The following is an 18795-nucleotide window of genomic DNA, read 5'->3' on the forward strand; positions in this document are numbered from 1 at the left end:
TAGAATAAAAGAAAAACATAAAAGACTAAGAAAACAAAATATCTAGACTAAAATCTTCAAAGTCTCTGAGATCTTCTAGTAAAAACAATAATCCTAATCCGAAATCATCAACTCTATCTAAGTCAAACCTATTAACTAAACTATCATCTATAGGATGCTCAAGAATAGCCTCTAGCGTAGACATATCAGAAGTCACAGATCCGCTATCAGGTGCATCGCTAAGAACCTCCATCACATCATGGAGCGAAGCCAAAGCTGCATCATCATAGTAGGGCATAGGGGCCACTGGTAAAGCATCTAAGGAATGCCCCTCGGTCGCATCCATGTACCAACAAATATAATCCCAACAAGGACATGGAACGCTAGTCTGCAAATCATGGTAAGATGGAGTAAGGCGGTAGACAGTCGAACGATATCTCGCAAATTCTGCCTGCTCTCTACCTACCCTAGACTGGCCAGCGCCGCGCTCAGGAGAAAAAACACTATTATAATCATGACGCTAGTAGGTATAACCAATCATTTCCTGCATGGCAGTGGTACCATAGCGTCGAAAGTATGTGCGACACTGCCAACACAAGAGCTGAGCACACACAAATAAATGCCGCTGACAGGACCTACAACCAAAAGGTGGATGATACTGTAAACAAAAAATAATCACAAAAGAGGAACCACAACAGGCCTCCTCTCTCGGTGCATATAAAAACCTGTCATGCGTTTGAAAACGCGGAATATCGTAAGGTCCAGCATGAACAGGATCAGTACTATCGGCATCAATACGAGGGTAAAGCGCATCCATCCACAAAAAGGCCATACCTGCATCCCATTTAAAAACCCCCCAAGAAAGAAAAGACATCCAAGGGTGGATTAGTCAAAATATTATTGTAACTACTAACCTAACTATACCTAGCTAACCTAAGTCACAAAATGTTTAAGGCGCAGGTCATTAACCCTAAATATCTCATTTTCAGCATTAATATCCTGCACATCAAGAGAACCATTATCATAAACATTAATCACCTTAAAAGGTCCCAACCAACGAATTTTAAGCTTCCCAGGAAATTTATAATAACGACTGTCATAAAGTAAAACTAAATCGCCTTCTTTAAACTCCCGTACTTTAATATTCTGGTCGTGCCATGCTTTACGACGTTTTTGCATTGCTTCTAGACTTTGTAGAGCTAATAATCTTTCCTCATCCAACTTTACCAATTGTAAAATCTGTTGTTTCAAAGATTCAACCTCACCTAGTCGTAATGATAGAGCTACTCGTAAAGTGGGCAACTCTTGCTCAATAGGGAATATAGCATTAGTACCATAAACTAAATTGAAGGGTGTATTTTGCACTATCACCTTATAAGTAGTTCTATAGGCCCATAACGCTTCATATAAACGTTCATCCCAATCTCGCCTGTGGGAAGCAACCGTTTTAGTTAAAATCCCACAGATAATGCGATTGGTTACTTCAACCTGACCGTTAGCTCTGGGATAATAAGGTGTTGATTTGCCATGTTTAATTTTATAGATTTCCATTAGCTCGCTGATAAGACCATTCAAGAAATGGGAACCTCGGTCACTTACTAATTCCAGTGGGCAACCAAAATGCGTAATAATATTCTCATACATAAACTTAGCCACATCAATGGCTTTATCCGTTTTAAGCGCTTTTGCTTCCACCCACTTTGTAATATAGTCAGTACAGACTAAGATATAACGATTCGATCGATATCTAGTAGGCGGATCAATTGGGCCTACAAAATCAATTCCCCATTTCTCAAAAGGTGCTAATGCTAATATAGGTGTCAAAGGCGTAGCAAAACTCTTAGAAGGACGACCAGTCCTTTGACATACATCGCATTTGCGACAATAATAATAAGTATCTTTAAATAGAGTAGGCCACCAATAACCAGCTAATAGAACTTTTCTTGCAGTCAATTCACCGGCAAAATGGCCACCACACGGCTCATCATGCAATGCCTTAAGAACCACTGGTACTTCATCTTCCCTTACACAACGTCGATAGATACCTTCGCGTGGAAAAAATTTATAAAGGTAACCCCCTAATAATCCGTAGGAGCGTGATTGCATTAATATCTGACGTTTCCTGCGCTTATCAGCACCAGGTGGATATCGAGCAGTACTAAGAAAATTTGCAATATCAGCATACCATGGAACTTGTGTCTCCACAGTAAAAAGTGATGCATCCGGCAAATCATCTTCCACACCTTCCTCCTTGTCTGATGTTAATAATCGTGATAGATGATCTGCTAGCACATGAGCTCTACCAGGACGAGTAACTATTTGAAAATCAAACTCTTGGAATAACAACATCCAACGAATCACACGTCGTGAAAGTTCTACTTTATTAAGCAAATACTTTAACGCCTCATGATCAACATATATAGTAAACTTATTCCCTAATAAATAATGACGAAATTTCTCCACCACAAATACCATTGATAGGCATTCTTTCTCAGTGGTGGTATAATTCCTTTCTGCATCACTTAAATTTCGACTCGCATAATAAATTGGATGATCCACCTTATTATCATCTGCTTGGCACAAAACAGCTCCTACAGCATACATAGATGCATCAGCATGAATATGGAATTCTTTTGTCCAATCTGGAGGTGCGAGTACTGGTCCTTCAATTAACTTATGTTTAAGAAATTCAAATGCTTTCTGGCAAACATTATCCCAAATAAAAGGAGTATCCTTTCGTAGTAGATTTGTCAAAGGTGATGCCACCTTTGCAAAATCGGAAATAAATCTCCGATAATAATTTAGATGTCCTAAAAATCCACGCAATTGCTTAAGATTTGTTGGAGGTGGAAGTGCAGAAATCTTAATAATTTTAGCTGGATCCATGGCAATACCTTCTTTAGAAACGATATGCCCCAATAAGGTTCCTTTTGGTACTCCAAAAACACATTTATCAGGATTCAAGGATATACCTACTTCATCACTACGTTCAAATACTTGCGTTAGTAGCTCAGGCATTTCTTTTGCCGTACCATAGACACAAAAGTCATCTAAGAAAACTTCCATCCATTGACGTAGAAAATCTTGATAAGCTGCAATCATAACTCTCTGAAATGTTGCGGGTGCATTGCACAAACCAAAAGGCATTACTCTATAAGCAAATGTACCCCATTCAGTAGTAAATGTAGTTTTGGATTGATCTTCAGGATGAATTAGTACTTGGTTGTAACCGCTAAATCCATCCATGAAAGAATACAGCTCATGACCAGCAACCTTATCAAGTACCTGATCAGTAAATGGCAAAGGAAAATGATCTTTACGTGTTTTGCTATTCAACTTTCTATAATCGACACAAATGCGAATCTTCTTACTATTCTTCTTGGGTACTACCACAATAGGAGATACCCATTCACTGTATGCAACAGGATAAATAAATCCAGCATCTAAAAGCTTAGTAATTTCAGCTTTCACTAACTCTGCATACACAGGGTTTGTTCGTCGTTGACGTTGACATACAGGTTTTGTGCCTGGTTCTAGATCAATAAAATGCTGACATAATTCAGCTTTGATACCCTTAAGGTCCCTATATGACCAAGCAAAAGCGTCAACATGCACTCGTAAGACTTCTTCGAATCTTTCACGATGTGGTGATTCCAATTGGTCTCCTAAATTTAAATATTTTCCTTCTGCCATTTTAAGCTTAACTACTTCAACTTCAGGCTCTTCAATAAATAGAGAGTCTATTCTTCGTGGCTTAATTGTGGGCACATCTTCAGATATCTGCATCAATACATTTTCAAGCAGGTTATTCTTAGTACTTGATTCCAGTGCTTCTTCTCCCACATTCACAGAATTTACTAAGGGTAAAGCCCTATAAGGAATAATAGCCAGGTTATCTTGCGTAGCACCATCAACTTCTACTCCATAGACATTTACTAACTCAGGAAAGGATTTTTCAGTATATCTCTTCCCATATTTATCTAAATCGCCATTATTGACATTTACATTTTTACGAGATTTCATGGTAAATGAGGTTCTTACAGAGTCAATTACGCTAGGTATCTGCTCTGAATTACGTGGATATTGAGCATGTAACCTATGGCGATATCGACGTAAAATTTCGTTATTCTTTTCTAGACATTCCTGATCATCTAAACTCCAAAACCATTGATTATCTTTAAGCTTGAGAATTAATGAATGTAGATTCTCATCCTCCTCGCCCTGAATTCGATAGCCCAAATAATGTATAACTTGTTTCAGTTCCACAAAATTCCTAGGTGCTGCAGGTTCAAACCATCTAAGTTGTGGCTCTTGCCCATCCCCATAAATAGTAAAATCCATTACTCTTTCTTTTGGATGAGGCAACACCACCGCTTGCATATTGTGCAATTTAACCTTAGTAGGTTCAGATTGGACTCGTTGATAACCAATTATCGGTCCCCTAGAACAGCGATAAATCTTCTGCGCAATTCTGGTCGAACGCCTAAAAGAATGACACAACCAGGGAACATTTGTAGGGTTTTTCTCTTGAGTCTCTGGTTCAAAAGTATTCTTAGATTTATTTTTTTCCAAAAACCTATCAGTGTTTTCATGTTCTTCCCAATAATTTGTATCCATAGATAACGCTTGGTCCATCTGTAACTCACCCCTACTGAATTTAGATTTCTCTTCTTCTAAATAAAATTCTAAAAGCGAGATTTCATCTAGATATCGCCTTTCTCTAAACTGAAACTCTGCCTTTTCCTTTTGCAACTCAGTAATCTTCTTCATTGCTTCATTTACAGCAGTCAACGCTGCCTCACGCTCTACTTCCAATGCCTCTTCCAATTCTCTAATAATCCTAGCGTAATTACCATGATGTTCACGAGAAGTCTGTGAAAACCTATTAAAAGCCGAAGCTGAATCATCCTCATCCTCACGAGATAGTGGTCTTTGTAAGGGTTTGCACCTATGCCTACTTCTCCTTTCTCTTTCCTTCGCTTCTAGCTGGTAGTAATAAATCCTTTTAGCTCTATCTGGCATTTGTCCAAATCCAAAGGGTAAAGCATTTTCCCCATAAGGAAGAGCTTCTAAAATCCTACTCTCAAGCATACTATTATGATTATCAGTAACATCATCTTCTCCCATACCTTCTGAAGAGGTTATTGAAATGTCAGCCACATCAGATATCATTAACTCAGGCATTTCTTCCTCATCTAATTCATCCATAGAAATCACTTCCGACATGTTGTAAGCAGAAAATACATCTTCTTGATTATTTCCTTCTTGATCCGTAGATAATTGAAAACATGTTTCAAGTGAATCATCAAGATATTCTGCTTCTTCTGCTGAAAGCATTAAGCAGTCGAGGGTTGTATCTTCGGATGTAGATAACCACTGAGTAATATCGCTATCTGAATCATTGTCAGATGAAAACGCTACAGCATATTCACCAATACCCGTCTGTTCTACCTTGTGAGGCTGATTTACTATATTGACCTCCACTTTCTCTGCTCCTGCTGGGTGTGGTGTTTTAAATAACCAGGCATAAGGCCCTTCATGATTAGTCCCCTCCTTATCTGAATCATAAAACTCACTGTTGGATTTCTCATCCATTCCACTAACTGCTTCATCTCCTGAATCTTTCAAAAATCCTTTTGAAATAACTTGTATTTTAACCCTATCATTTCGAGGACCAATCACAATTGAACCTTTATACCAGTCTTGAATGCATCTTGCTTGGTATAACCAAGGTCTTCCCAACAGGACAGAATATGATGAAATATTTGTTTGCGAACGAACGATCAAATAGTTCACATGAAATTCTAATCCGGCTACTACAGATTTCACATTCCGCAGTAACCCCAAAGGAGTTACTTTCCTTTGATCAGCCACCCGTAAAACAATATGAGTAGGTTCTAGAGCTTTCAACCCTAATTCTTGCATTGCCTGTTCTGTCATTAAATTAACTGCTGAACCGCCATCCAACTGCACTTCATGTAGCAAGTGGCCATTAATAGTAGTATCGATAACTGGAGCTCCTGGGTCCACAAATAAATCTACTATTTTTACATCCTTAGTTGTTTTTCCTTTGGAAGAATTTTCACTGACTTTAGAAGCGTTTATCTCAATCCTCTTCCTTCGACGCCGAACTAATTTATGGTAAAGTTGTTTCCGACAAACAGGCGCTATTTCTAGTAATTACCGAAGGTTAATAGTCAATGATATTTCTTCTAATGCAGCCCAAAGATCATAGGTCTTATTTACGGATTCTACAAAATCTTTACTCCCTTCCTTAGGAGGAACCAATCTTTCGGGAAAAGGAGCTACTCCCACTTGAATCTTAGGATTTACTAAGGGCACAGGTAATAAGGGATGGTCAGAGGAATGCTGCGGAGAATCCGATTCAGGTAGTTCTATATTAGGATCTATGTCCTTAGACTTATCCTTCACTGCTCCGTTTAATTGTGGACTCTCTTCCTCTAAACCTTGCTCCTTTTGCTGTTGCTTTTGTGCCCGAGTAATAACACCAATCATCGGGTCAGCTCTAAAAGTCACCTTGCGAGGTATAAATTTTGACTTAACTCCAGTATCTTTCCTTATTGTTTCTACTTCAACTAAATTTGCAGCAGACGTTGAAGGTTCGTTAGAGGTTTGTTTCCCTTTGTCAGACATTTTATTATCCTCTCGCTTAGGACAATTCTCTTCATAGTGTCCTTCACCACTGCACCTCCTACAAAGAGGAGTATAGTCTTGATTTTTACGCGCATTTGGACAATATGTGGCTATGTGACCTTCTTGTTGGCATCGATAACAAATTACTGGTCCCCTAGGTCTTTGTTGACCACCTTGTCCCATTGGATTATGAAAATTTCCATTATTTCTTCTAAAAGGAGAATTTCTCCCTCGATTGCCATCACTGTTGTAATTGTTTCGAGGCACTGGGGGTCTACCCTGGGTGGGCAATCCTCGTGGCCTAAAAGGTTGATTGGGTGGTCCAATCTCATAAGTCCTATTATTACGATCCATGTAATTGTAATTCGTTTGCATTGAACGAGCTTGTTGTTGCTCTTGACCTAATTTATGCCAACAATTTATATCTAAATGACCAGTCTTGTGGCAAAAAGAGCAAAATGGTGGATGATCGGGCATTAACCTTGAAGGCGTCGGACACTCTGTAGCCACATGGCTGTAACCATGACACTTACCACACCAGATATTAGATCGAGGTGGGTTTGAAGTCGAATTTCCCGACGATTGTTGAGCACTAGATCCTTGTGTCGTTATCGAATAAATTTCCTTCAAAGGCGCTTGAACTGCAGTCATAATTTCCTCCTTTAATTTTCCTAGAGATTTCGCAATAATATCTGCTACTTTTGCTTCATCCAGAGGAGATTGAGATTGCGGCATAGAAGGCATTCCTGTCTGCATCATATAGGCTGGAATTGAAGTGTACGGATTTAAGGGTACACTTGACATGTTTGAGCTTGCGGTTACCGAGGGATTTAAAGGAACGGTCACATAAGACACGTTCTTAGGTACCTCGCCTGAAGTGCTTGGGTATTCTGTCCGAGATTCTTTGAATAGATCTCTCCGTCGTTGTTGACTAAGCTGCACTTCTTCCCACCATCTAGCATGTGTTTTAGCATCTGCCAACGCAGCTGGTCGTTGTAAACTAACATGCTGATGAACTTCAGGATTAAGTCCATCAATAAACTTACGTTTTTGCGTGGGATCGTCAGGAGCAGGATTCATCTTACGAATGATTGTCTCCATGCGCTCAATATAATGTTCAACACTTTCAGTTGCTCCTTGGGACAGATAATCCAGTTGAAGAGCCAATCTATCTTGAAAACCTTGTCGTCTAAATTTTTCTAGAAAAGCTCTTGATAAGGCATCATAGGGCCCTTTATGTTGAGCATCTAAATTCCCATACCATTTCGCTGCTTCATCTTTTAATGTTGCAGGGAAGATATGAAGCTTTTGGTCATCATCTATTATCTCATTGGCGACGCAAGTCACCTCAAATCTTTGTGAATGGGCATCGGGATCTTCGTCCCATAGCCCCCCGAATTGCGTGAAATCAGCTAATCTGACTGGGTTGCGAGCCATTGTTTCTCTAAATAGTAGCCCTAACCCTAAATCGTTGATAATATCAAACCACGGAGGTTCCTGAGGTTTCTTAAATAATTGACGCAATCCGAAATTTGACTCTAAATCCCAGTCAAAGAGTAGTTTAATACTCCCGACCGTAGCATTAGCTTCACTCTCCCTATTTTCACTATTTTGCCTACCTCTTTCCCCAGTGACACTGCTAGTACTGGAGACAACTTGATCCCATTGATATGAAGCTGCTTCACTTTCCTTTGATAGTGTTCTATCAGTTGATAAGCTAGGCTGAAGAGGTTCTACCGTTGAGTTAGACACAGCGTCTACTCCCAAATTCAGCAATGCGTTGACCCTCTCTAGCCTTTCTAATAGCCAAGCCTCTTGTCGCACTGCTCGTTCTCTAACTCGCTGATCCCTAGCTTCGTTTTGCTGCTTCCGTCTCTCTTCTAAATTCATCCACGAGTACTAAACTAGCTTTTACTGTCATACTCCAAAATTACGCTCGTTTTATTGGAAGCTATAAAATTAGGTTGTCGCTTATATGCGCACTTAGAAGGTTCAAAATAGTCGGCAACTCTGGGTCTATCTCCCCAAAAGGTAACTTTTCTTCTTGCTCGGGGATTAAGCCTAGAATTTCAGCAACCTCTCTAACGTCTTTCATGTCAAAAGCAATTTTTAAACCTCTGGATACACGTATCCAAGGCAACACATCATCCCACACTACTCTTCTAAACGTCCGATAAGCTGTGCGGTGATACCAATCAAAGTGGTACGATACACTGATTGTATTTAACTCCACTGCGTCTATTAACCCAAAGTGTGTCGCTAATAGAACTATGGTTTGCGCACAGTCGTTATAACCCCAGCTCCAAGAGGATAATTGTTCGACGTCCACCGTTAATTGTGGCCCAAAATATGTGCCTCCCTCTACTAACTCTGTATCTCTCGCCCAGTCTAGCACTTTTCTTTGGCACTCTTGGGGCAAATTAGGAAAATAGTCCCTTAGAAAAGAGACTGCGTATTCACTCATAAATAACACTTAGGATCTAAAATACCCTCGGAAGATTTATCACTCGTTCGAGCGCACTTGGCTCCCGGCAGACGCACCAAAAAATGACTGGCCAAAGACCAAGCCACTTTTACCCAAGTTAACAAGCCAACTCCTAAGAGTTGTTGCACTAAACAAGTGATTATTGTACTAATTGTTTTAATTCGACTTAACCTTCCCTAATATCTACAACGTTGTTTGTAGTAGTCCAACTGCAAAGATTCTAAACTTCAATAAATTATACTAGGTACTAAATTGCCAAACCTAAGATGATTATGGTTTCTCCCCATCTCTCAGGGGCAGCTCCTCATAATGTTCTCCTGCCATGCTAGTGGCGGTTTATTCAGGAAATGTTTTTAATGTTTGACTTTGGAAAGGTTGTTTCAGGGATATAGATCTCTTAGATCTATTTGTATATCTCCGTTTAAAATTCCTTTTTATGTTTTTCTCCACCTGATTAAAATTAAATTTTTTTATTATTTGTTTAATTTTAAACAAACATTCAAATCAAATTTTCTGACGTACCATAAACTCCTAAATTTTAATCTCCCTTGGTAGACGTTTCCCACTCCGTATATAAATTTCGTCGTTGCTTTTAATTTTTTAAATAATTTTTTCGTTCTGCGAAAATCACGTCCTTTATTTTCCTCTTCTATAACCAGTATCAAGCATGATAAAACAAGTTCTTTCCACACTCTTATGGTTCACATACAACGTTCATTTTAAATCCCGTATATCCCCTTAGTTTTCTTTAAATTATACTAGTGGCCCTCCACTCCATGTATTTAAGAAATTGATTGTAAAATGAATAACATGTAAAAATTTAATATAGATGCTGAGGCTTTTTCCCCCATGCCATCCAATCGTTAAATTATTTGATTTTATTTTGGTTTTAATTTAAACTAAATTTTGTAACTGCAACCTAACATTATTAATTATTATAAAGTGTTGTTAAGTTTTTTTTTAAATTTATTTGTACCCTCCCATGTTTCATAAATGTCCATGACATGTGCAATTCCTCTTATCAAAACCAAAACACCATATCTTTATACAAACATTTTTTTAGTAAAATATTATTAAATTGTTGTTTCTTTACTTTAACCCTTACAACATAAATGCACTAACAAATCAAAGATTTTGTTTCCAATATTTCACTAAGAATCCATAGTTTATATCAATAAATAACACATTTTACGTAAAGGAAAACTATGCTTTTTCCCTAAATATAACTCTTTTCTAATTTTTAAATATAACAAAACATCTTTAAAAATCTTGATAGAAATTCAGTAAATTCCCTGACTCATAAGCTTTATAGAAAAAGTATCAGAACTTATAAATTTTCAATCAGTAATTTTATAAAATTTTATTTATGATAATTTTGAGTCATTTTTTAGTGTTTTCGACTGTTTTTAATTTTTAATAAATAAAAACCAGTTCAGATAAATGCAAACAACCATGTAGCATGAGAAAACAGGTTTAAAGACATATTTTAAAAATTATAAACTAAAGAAATTATCATGCCATATCATTTACTTTAGATAAACGAATTAAGACACTTACGTGCAAAACCGCGGGTCGTCGTCACGTCCTTGGAGACCGTGTCCTCTTTCTGTCTAGCCACTATCCAGCCATTGTGCATCGCAAGCTCAACATTTCTCGTCTCTTGAGAGATCTTATCACTTCAGATTAGATAAGTATATTGAAGCTCCAGTTTAGCGTCAAGAAAAGGACATGGTGATGATCTTCAACAACAAAGTATTGATTTCAATTCTCCGCTCTTATTCTCCAATTACATTCTTTTGCAATCTTTTTTTTATTGTGCTCTCCAAACCCTCCTATCTCTCCCTCTCTCCAATTCGTTCAAAAAGATGGCACCCTCTTTCTCACGACTATTTCTTTCTCTCTCTCTCTAGTCTCTAGATGCTCTTCTGCCTATGACTCCCACACTTATTCTTCAAACTCCATGTTACATAGAACACAAGAAGGATCTCCCATCCGCCTTTGGTCCACAAAAGAACAACCCCCACAACAAAAGAAGAATGACTTGAGCACCATAATCCCCCCGTACAAATGTGGCTCCATAAATCAATTTTATACCATAGCACGCCCTTGCTTATGATTTTGTCGATGAAGATCTCCTCCCATATGGCCTCTTGGTATGTGTTAGACGTGATTTTGATTGCAATTTAGACTTGACCATTGTCATGATTACTTTATTTGTAAGAGAAGAGGTTAATGTTGTGTGAATTAAACTTTAGAAGTAGGGTTTCCTTTTGTTTAGAGTTTTCAATAGACGGGAAGAAGAATCCGAAAACTCTGTCGCTACAAACACATTGCTTTCTACTCTGATGTTTTGCGATGCTGATGGCGCTTGATTTGAAAGATTTATTATTGTCAATCTACTGCTACAGAAGGCGATGAAGTTGTTTGAATTTGCTGATGTTGATTTCGCAACTACGTATCATGTTGCGCCCTGAATCTTGACAAATTAACAGACCTCCTTTCGCTTTCTTCCTTTTCATCACTGCTCTTTCCATAAATTGATGCGTTCATCCCACATCCTTTAGCTTCTTGCCCTGTTACTCCTTTGACCAACATCAATGCAGATCAAGCCATCATAATCATCCTTCCATCAGTTAAAGTAGCAAAACACGAACGTGCATTCCTTTGTGTGTGCGTTTCCTAGCTTCTTTGTCTGGCATCCCAGATCACCTCCCTCCCGGCAGACGCACCAATGAGCAGCCCTTCCAAGCAAGATGAAAACCTGGGTAATGGAGGTTGTGAAAAATTGAAAGAAAAATCGTGTATCGTCCCTGTGTGCGATTGCATGCGGCCTCTGTTGCTTCATACATCGTATGCTTCTCTCTCCCTTCCACGTCGTGTCGCACCCCTCCCTTATCATGACAGTTTTTTTTCTCTAACTGCTCTCTCACACAACATTCTTTTTCTCCCCCCTCTCACTACATTTTTTTAAAAGAATAATGACTCTCCCCTAATAATTTCTTCCTCAACTCTCTATGAGTTGGAAACTTCCTTCTTCTTCATGTTCTTTTCGGATAATCTCTACATTGTCATGGCCAAGTCCTCCTTTCCTCTTTGGAGAACTTCCTTCAAAGACTCTTGAATGGCTCTATAGTGCCTACTTTTTGGAAATTTCCTTTCTTACTCCCTTGTTGACTTATTTTCTTGAGTGACTTCTCAATATTGGGCTTTTGTTCCACCCTTGGTCATTTGTCCTTCATTTATCCCACTTTTTTACTACTAGTGCTACTTGGAATGGTTTTGACAATCTCAAGGCTATAGTAATGAGCTTATGAGAGCACTACCATAGGTGATCACATAACTTGGCCTTAGTAGTGATAAGCTTTTCATAAGGATTTTTGGGAAGATCCATATGTGCCTTGGCAACTGATGAAGACCCTCAATGCAAGAGATATTCTGCTACACTAATGATAGGGATACGAACCAAAAGTCCCCTGATACTCTTGGCCTTGACAATTTAACTGTCTCATTGAAAAAATCTTATATTGGTTGCGAAAAAATTCCAGCTTTCCAATTACCTGATATTCAACACCTCCCCAAAGGAGTCTCCATAATAATCACCAATGATCTAATGATCACCCCTTGATCATCACTACAGTATTACTGTAGACAATAATCACAATCATGATGCTGTGCATTCTTCATAAAGAATTTAATCCTTAGGAGGTAGGAGGTAGCATATTAACTAGTGAAATCCCCCATCCCTTAGATTAATACTAAGATATCCTATCAACCTGTCAAGACCTTGCCAAGTCTAAAATTCCCCCGAAAACCCCTAATTTATAATAAGGTCTTATCTCCTCTAAGTGATAATAATTCCTACGGGAAAATTTTAAATAGTCATAGCTAAGATTCACTAAGTAAACCTATCAGATTTTTATCTAAAACTCCACCTTCCTCTCATACAAGAACTTTCTCATAGATTCATCTCCTAGCTAGACTGCAAGGACACGGCCTCCAAAGACAGCAACAACGAACACCGCATCTGCATTAAATTAATGTAAAAAGTTAGTAATAAGGTGTCAATTGTATACAGTTTTGCCAAAAAATTGTTGCAATAAATGGCATGTTTTTAGGTGTTGTCAGCTAATCTATCTTGGAACCTAATTCACTGAAGTAAAAGTCTGTGTCTAGTCATCAATCTTCATGTCTCTTGCTTATGAGTTCAAGCCTCCATAACTAAACTGTGTTCAAGATCATGTTTCTCAACATGGTATCAGAGCCATGGTGAGCTCAATTTAGCTTTTCTCCCTGCTCCTCCAACTTCTCATAGCTCAGTTCCAGCTCAGGACAAGTGTACAAGTTCATCTCCTACTTCATTCTCACACATCTCTTTTTGGCCAACATTGCCAACTTGCACCCAAACCTTGGAGCCCCTAGATCTCTCGGTACAAGCAACATATCACTAAGATCTCTTTTGCAAACTTCTTCTTCTCTTACTCTTGGAGCTTCTCTCTGGCACTTCAGTTGCTCACATTGGTGTGCTATATCTCCAGCATTATGGAAACTTGTCAAATCTATCCAGACTGTGCCTTACAGGTTGTCATGCAACTGTGCGACCTGCACATGTTGCAATCTGACTCAAGACCATAGGGCTTTTAAAGCTTGGTATATAAGCCTTCTCTCCATCAAATCTTTCGTCAATTGATTGCGTGTATGTGCTGCTATAGACAAAACAACAGTCGGGTACATCAACCCTAATACAAGGCAACCATAGCTTGTGTAGTTCAGGCTCATCTTACACTTCAGTCTCTCACTTTCTCCAACTAATTCAAGTTGCTGCCACTTTGATCTAAGTTCTAGCTTAGTCCATAGCACTCCATATCAGTAAAAAGGGGAGGAGATCATTGAGCAACATCTAGCTCAACAAGGAGATTCAACATCAATAGTATCTCTTGATACTCAATTAGTGTCTCTTGGCACTTGTGTACGTAGCTCACTCATGAACAAGCTATTCACTGATTTTACCTCAACTGCTCAAAAGCTCATTCTCAACACTTGCAATGATTTAAAGCCCTATTGATCAAATCCATTTGTAAGTCTCAATTTATTTATAAAAGGATAGACACTACCTGAGTGTTCTCGTGGTAAGAACTCCTTCTAAGATGATTGAACTGGAGTAGATAGCAAAGTTTAATGGTTAAGGCTTTCATGCATGGAAGGAGAAAACCATGTACCATCTCATGAGGAAAGACCTCTCGGATCTCTTTGAGGAAGATGATGTAGATAACAAGGAAGAAGATGCTAAAGAGGAAGATGTTGTAGAAGACCCCAGCCTAAAAAAGCAGCCTAAAACAAAGGCATGGAAGAAGATGAACAACAAAGCTCTAGGTATTATTTCTTGGGGTCTATCAAATGATGTATTGCACCACATCTATGGCATCAGGGATGCAAACAAGGTGTGGGAAGAACTTGATAGGATCTTTGGTACACAAGCAAAGAACTCAAAGGTAAAATTACTCATGTAGTTTTATAAGCTAGATGTTAAAGACAGTTCATCTATGACTGTACACATCAATAAGTTCAAGAGCCTTAAAACTCAGCTTGCAACTCTTAAAAAGAACATTGCTGAGGATGATGCAATAGCAGTGCTACTTGCTAGTGTTAATCATGAACCATATGAGAACCTTGGTTCAACACTGAGTAATATTCCTAGTCTCTCATTAAAGACATTGAGCACTCACTGCTTGATGGAGAAAGCAAATTTAAAAGCAAGGATGTAAAAGAAACTAGATCGAGGGATAACCTCTTGTACACCAAGGGTTCTTATGCAGTAAAAGGACGTGGTCGAGGATTCACCACTAATAGCAACAAGGACCAAATTATTTGTCATTATTGTGGCAAGACTAGCCATATAGCCACCACTGAATGTTTCCACAAGAAGAGAGCACAACAGGTGCAAGAAGATCACCACCAAAGCTAGTTTATGCATGAAGAAGAAAAAGAAGAAGATGCTTCCGCTACCATCAACAAAATTGATAGACTGTTTTGAAGAATATCTTTCCCATAGTGGATCTTTTCTTTCCCTTAGTGGATTTTTAGTGAAAAAACCCTTGCAATAAATGTAAATTTTCAAGCTTGACTTGACTAGGTTGCCCATGAGCTAGTCTCCCGAGCCATGCCATCATGTAGGAGGAGCAAAAGCCAACAAGTGTAGGAATTCATCATTTGAGGGGGTTGTTGGAAAATAGGTCAAATGATGTAAGTTGCATGATGAGGAGACTTGTATCCCAAAAGCACATTGAGGAGAGTGGAGAAGCTGGAAAGCTATAAAGACATGTACTTGGTTCACTTTTCAATGTAATGCTATTGTACTTTGTACTTAGAGTCTGTAATCCTATCCACTCAAGATTGTGTTTATGAGTCCAAGCTAATCTATCTTGGAACCTAATTTACTTGAGTAAAAGTCTGTGTCTAGTCATCAGTCTTCATGTCTCTTGCTTGTGAGTTCAAGCCTCCATAGCTAAACTGTGTTCAAGATCCATGTTTCTCAACATGTATGTATGTATGCATGCATGCATGCATGCATGCAAGTATGTATGTATGTATGTATGTATGTATGTATGTATGTATGTATGTATGTATGTATGTATGTATGTATGTATGTATGTATGTGAAATTATATATATATATTATATTAAAATACATAATACAAAAAATATATGTATATATTTATTATCGTGTGTGTGTGTGTGTGTGTGTGTGTGTGCCATTAGGAGAAATATGGACTCTCTTTTTTGCCCCTTAAGGAGTGAATAAACAAATATAGGCCTAACCAATGAGAGAGCTGGGATTCCAGATTCATGTAACATGAATCTTCTAGCCATATCTTGGACCAAATCTTCCCTCAGCAATAAAATAAGGGAAAAGGGGAGTACAAAGCTGTCACTTCTTGGAAGTTTGTGCCTCAAATTTTCATTTTCTTATTTTTTATGTTTGACTTTTCTTTTCTCCCCTTTTCAGTTTCCCCCTCTTTCTTAGGCGGAACTCAAATTTGTCATATCTCTTTCCCCGCTTCTTCTTTCCTGAAATTTTACAGCCTCACTGTTTCTTGCCCTGTCTATAACCCTGTAAAATTTCATTTGCTTTGCACAAGCACAGAGAGAGTTTCATGTGTTTTATGAGAGCAGAGCTTGTTTTACCAAAGCCCTAAGATTCTCTTCACAAAACTCTACAGGTATATTTTTCTCTTCCATAGATGTTCTATGGTAAAGTTTTATCTCATTTGGAGAAAACCTGTGCAAGTTATGTGCATTCTCTGACATGTAATTTCTTTTGTTTTGATGCTCTAGGAGTCTCTTACAGTCAAGAATAGTGATATTTTGAACACTCAACTTCTTCTTCAACATCTTAGGGTTTCTCTGTAAACAAAGCTACAGGTATATTGTCTTGTTTTTTTGTTGCTCCACTGTTAAATTTTATCTCGTTTAGACAAAATGTATACAAATTACATGCATACTGAGCTTTCCTTTGTTTTTTTACTCCAAGAATCTCCGAGGGTGAAGAACAATGATTTATTAAGAACTCAACTTCTACAACATCTTTGGGATTTTGAACACTCAACTTCTTCTTCAACATCTTAGGGTTTCTCTGTAAACAAAGTTACAGGTATATTGTCTTGTTTTTTTGTTGCTCCACTGTTAAATTTTATCTCGTTTAGACAAAATGTATAGAAGTTACATGCATACTGAGCTTTCCTTTGTTTTTTTACTCCAAGAATCTCCGAGGGTGAAGAACAATGATTTATTAAGAACTCAACTTCTACAACATCTTTGGGATTTTTTGCAGAGAAAGCCACAGGTATATTGCCATTTTTTACTACTATTCCATGGTTAAATTTCAACGCATTTGGACAAAGCCTATATAAGTTATATGTATGCGTTGACCCAATATTTCTTTTGTTTTTGTACTACAGGAATCTGTCAGTGAAGGAACAATGGTCTTGCTATAAGTCAACTTCTTGTTCAACATATCTAGGGATCTTTGTGAAAGAAATTACAGGTACAATGTTTCTTTTTTAAATTGATCCATTTAAATTTAATTTCATTTGGAGAGAACATTTGCAAATTATACACATGTTGATAGGTAACTTTTGTATTTGGTTGTTACAGATGTCTTTACGGAGGAAAAATATCAGTAGCATACTTGCAGTGGAGGTCTTCAACAAGAAAGATAATGGCGGTAATTGGATTTGTGATAAGTATTATAAGTTGGATTGGATTTTGATGCACCCAAGTACTCGAGGGAGTTTCAAGGTCAAGCGCAAGGATGTTGCAAACCCTAGCAAACATTGGAAAGGTAGAATTCTAGAGTTCAAAAAAGTGTTTAATGGCACAAGTGCAGTAACAGAAGTGTTGATTCAACATGTTTATACGCATAAACAAATCTCTGTACACGATGAGAACAACATTGCAAATTATAAACAAAACAGTAAGTTGTTAAATTTTATCATTGATTATTCTTTTGTATTAGAGTTGTTTTTAAAAGTATTTGCAGTATTCTAATTCAGTCTTGTTTGATTGACAGCTCTATATCCATCGACTTTGCATGAATGGCAGAATGTGGAATGTTTAAGCGGCAAGATACATGTTTGGCATGAAGAGATAGGTTCTTTGATCTATGATAATACCTCTACAAGTCAACTTGCCACTCAAAATATCTTTTTTTATAATTCATTGTATGTGGTAGAAAGCCAGAGATTGCAGCATGTCCCATTGCCGCCACTGTCTAGTGGTGAATGGTTCATTGGTAGCTTGGAGTTGTCAGGAGCTTGCAAGTCGAAGATAAAATCTGACATCAATAGTGCTATGAAACCCACCACAGGCTCCAAAGATGTGCATCTTAGTTGGTTTATTCCATTCTCATTGTTTGCACATTTATTTGGTTCATGTGATGTTTTGAAGAAAACAAAGATTACTTATCAATGCAAGTGTCCATCCGAGGAATGGATGAGTCAGCTATTGGGTGAGTCTTGGGAAGTCAAAAGAACACATTTTGATGAGACGATTGAGTGCAGGGTCAACCAATCTGATATTACATTCAGGTAAAACTTTTTAACTACTTTGCATACCTTGATTTAATTGACATAGGTCTCGCTTAGATGAATTGTTATGTTAGTCGCATTGATCACTTACCATTATTTTTGTTTTTATTACAGGTATTTCATTGCTAGACAAACTCTGTGCGTTCGCTTTCGATATAGAAGATGGCGACTTTTGCGAGGGGAGTGGATCAGCTTGAATCAAGATATCCGAGATGACACACATACAGCGCTCGTAGATGTGGTAATCTTGTGGAGTGGTCATAATCCTTTTGTAGTCAGTGTAGAGAGTCATTGGCCCATTTATTTTCTGAGACAAGAAATCCAATTAATGTCCAGTGAGCCCCTCTACGACTTCTATTTCAAGTTAGATAATAGAAAAGTCAGGACTCGTAGTGAGCAATCCATGACATGCAAACAATGTGCTTCTCCACATATCCTTGAGATAGTGGAATCCTTGTAAAAAAACTTTATAAAGAGCGAATACATACCTTTTTTGAACTTCTGAGTACTTTAAATTTTAGTTTACTATGATCCAAGCGTGCAATAGTACATACTGTAATTACTCAATCGTGCAATTAAAAATCATAATTAAATT

General features: G+C 38.0%; 1 protein-coding gene across 1 annotated transcript in view; it reads right to left on the reverse strand.

Annotated features, from left to right (window-relative positions):
* The window catches only part of LOC148034624 (uncharacterized), a 113181-nt gene that overhangs the window by 1048 nt on the left and 93338 nt on the right, over positions 1–18795 (reverse strand). Inside the window, exons 2-3 of the mRNA XM_087680693.1 lie at positions 5605–5946; positions 5268–5412 (exon numbers count right to left, since the gene is read on the reverse strand). Coding sequence (XP_087536819.1) covers positions 5268–5412; positions 5605–5946 — 487 coding nt within the window. The remainder of the gene's footprint in view (positions 1–5267; positions 5413–5604; positions 5947–18795) is intronic.

Source organism: Lygodium microphyllum, chromosome 6, assembly GCF_053477565.2.
Source record: "Lygodium microphyllum isolate KBCC chromosome 6, Lygodium_microphyllum_v1.1.10, whole genome shotgun sequence".
NCBI lineage: Eukaryota > Viridiplantae > Streptophyta > Polypodiopsida > Schizaeales > Lygodiaceae > Lygodium > Lygodium microphyllum.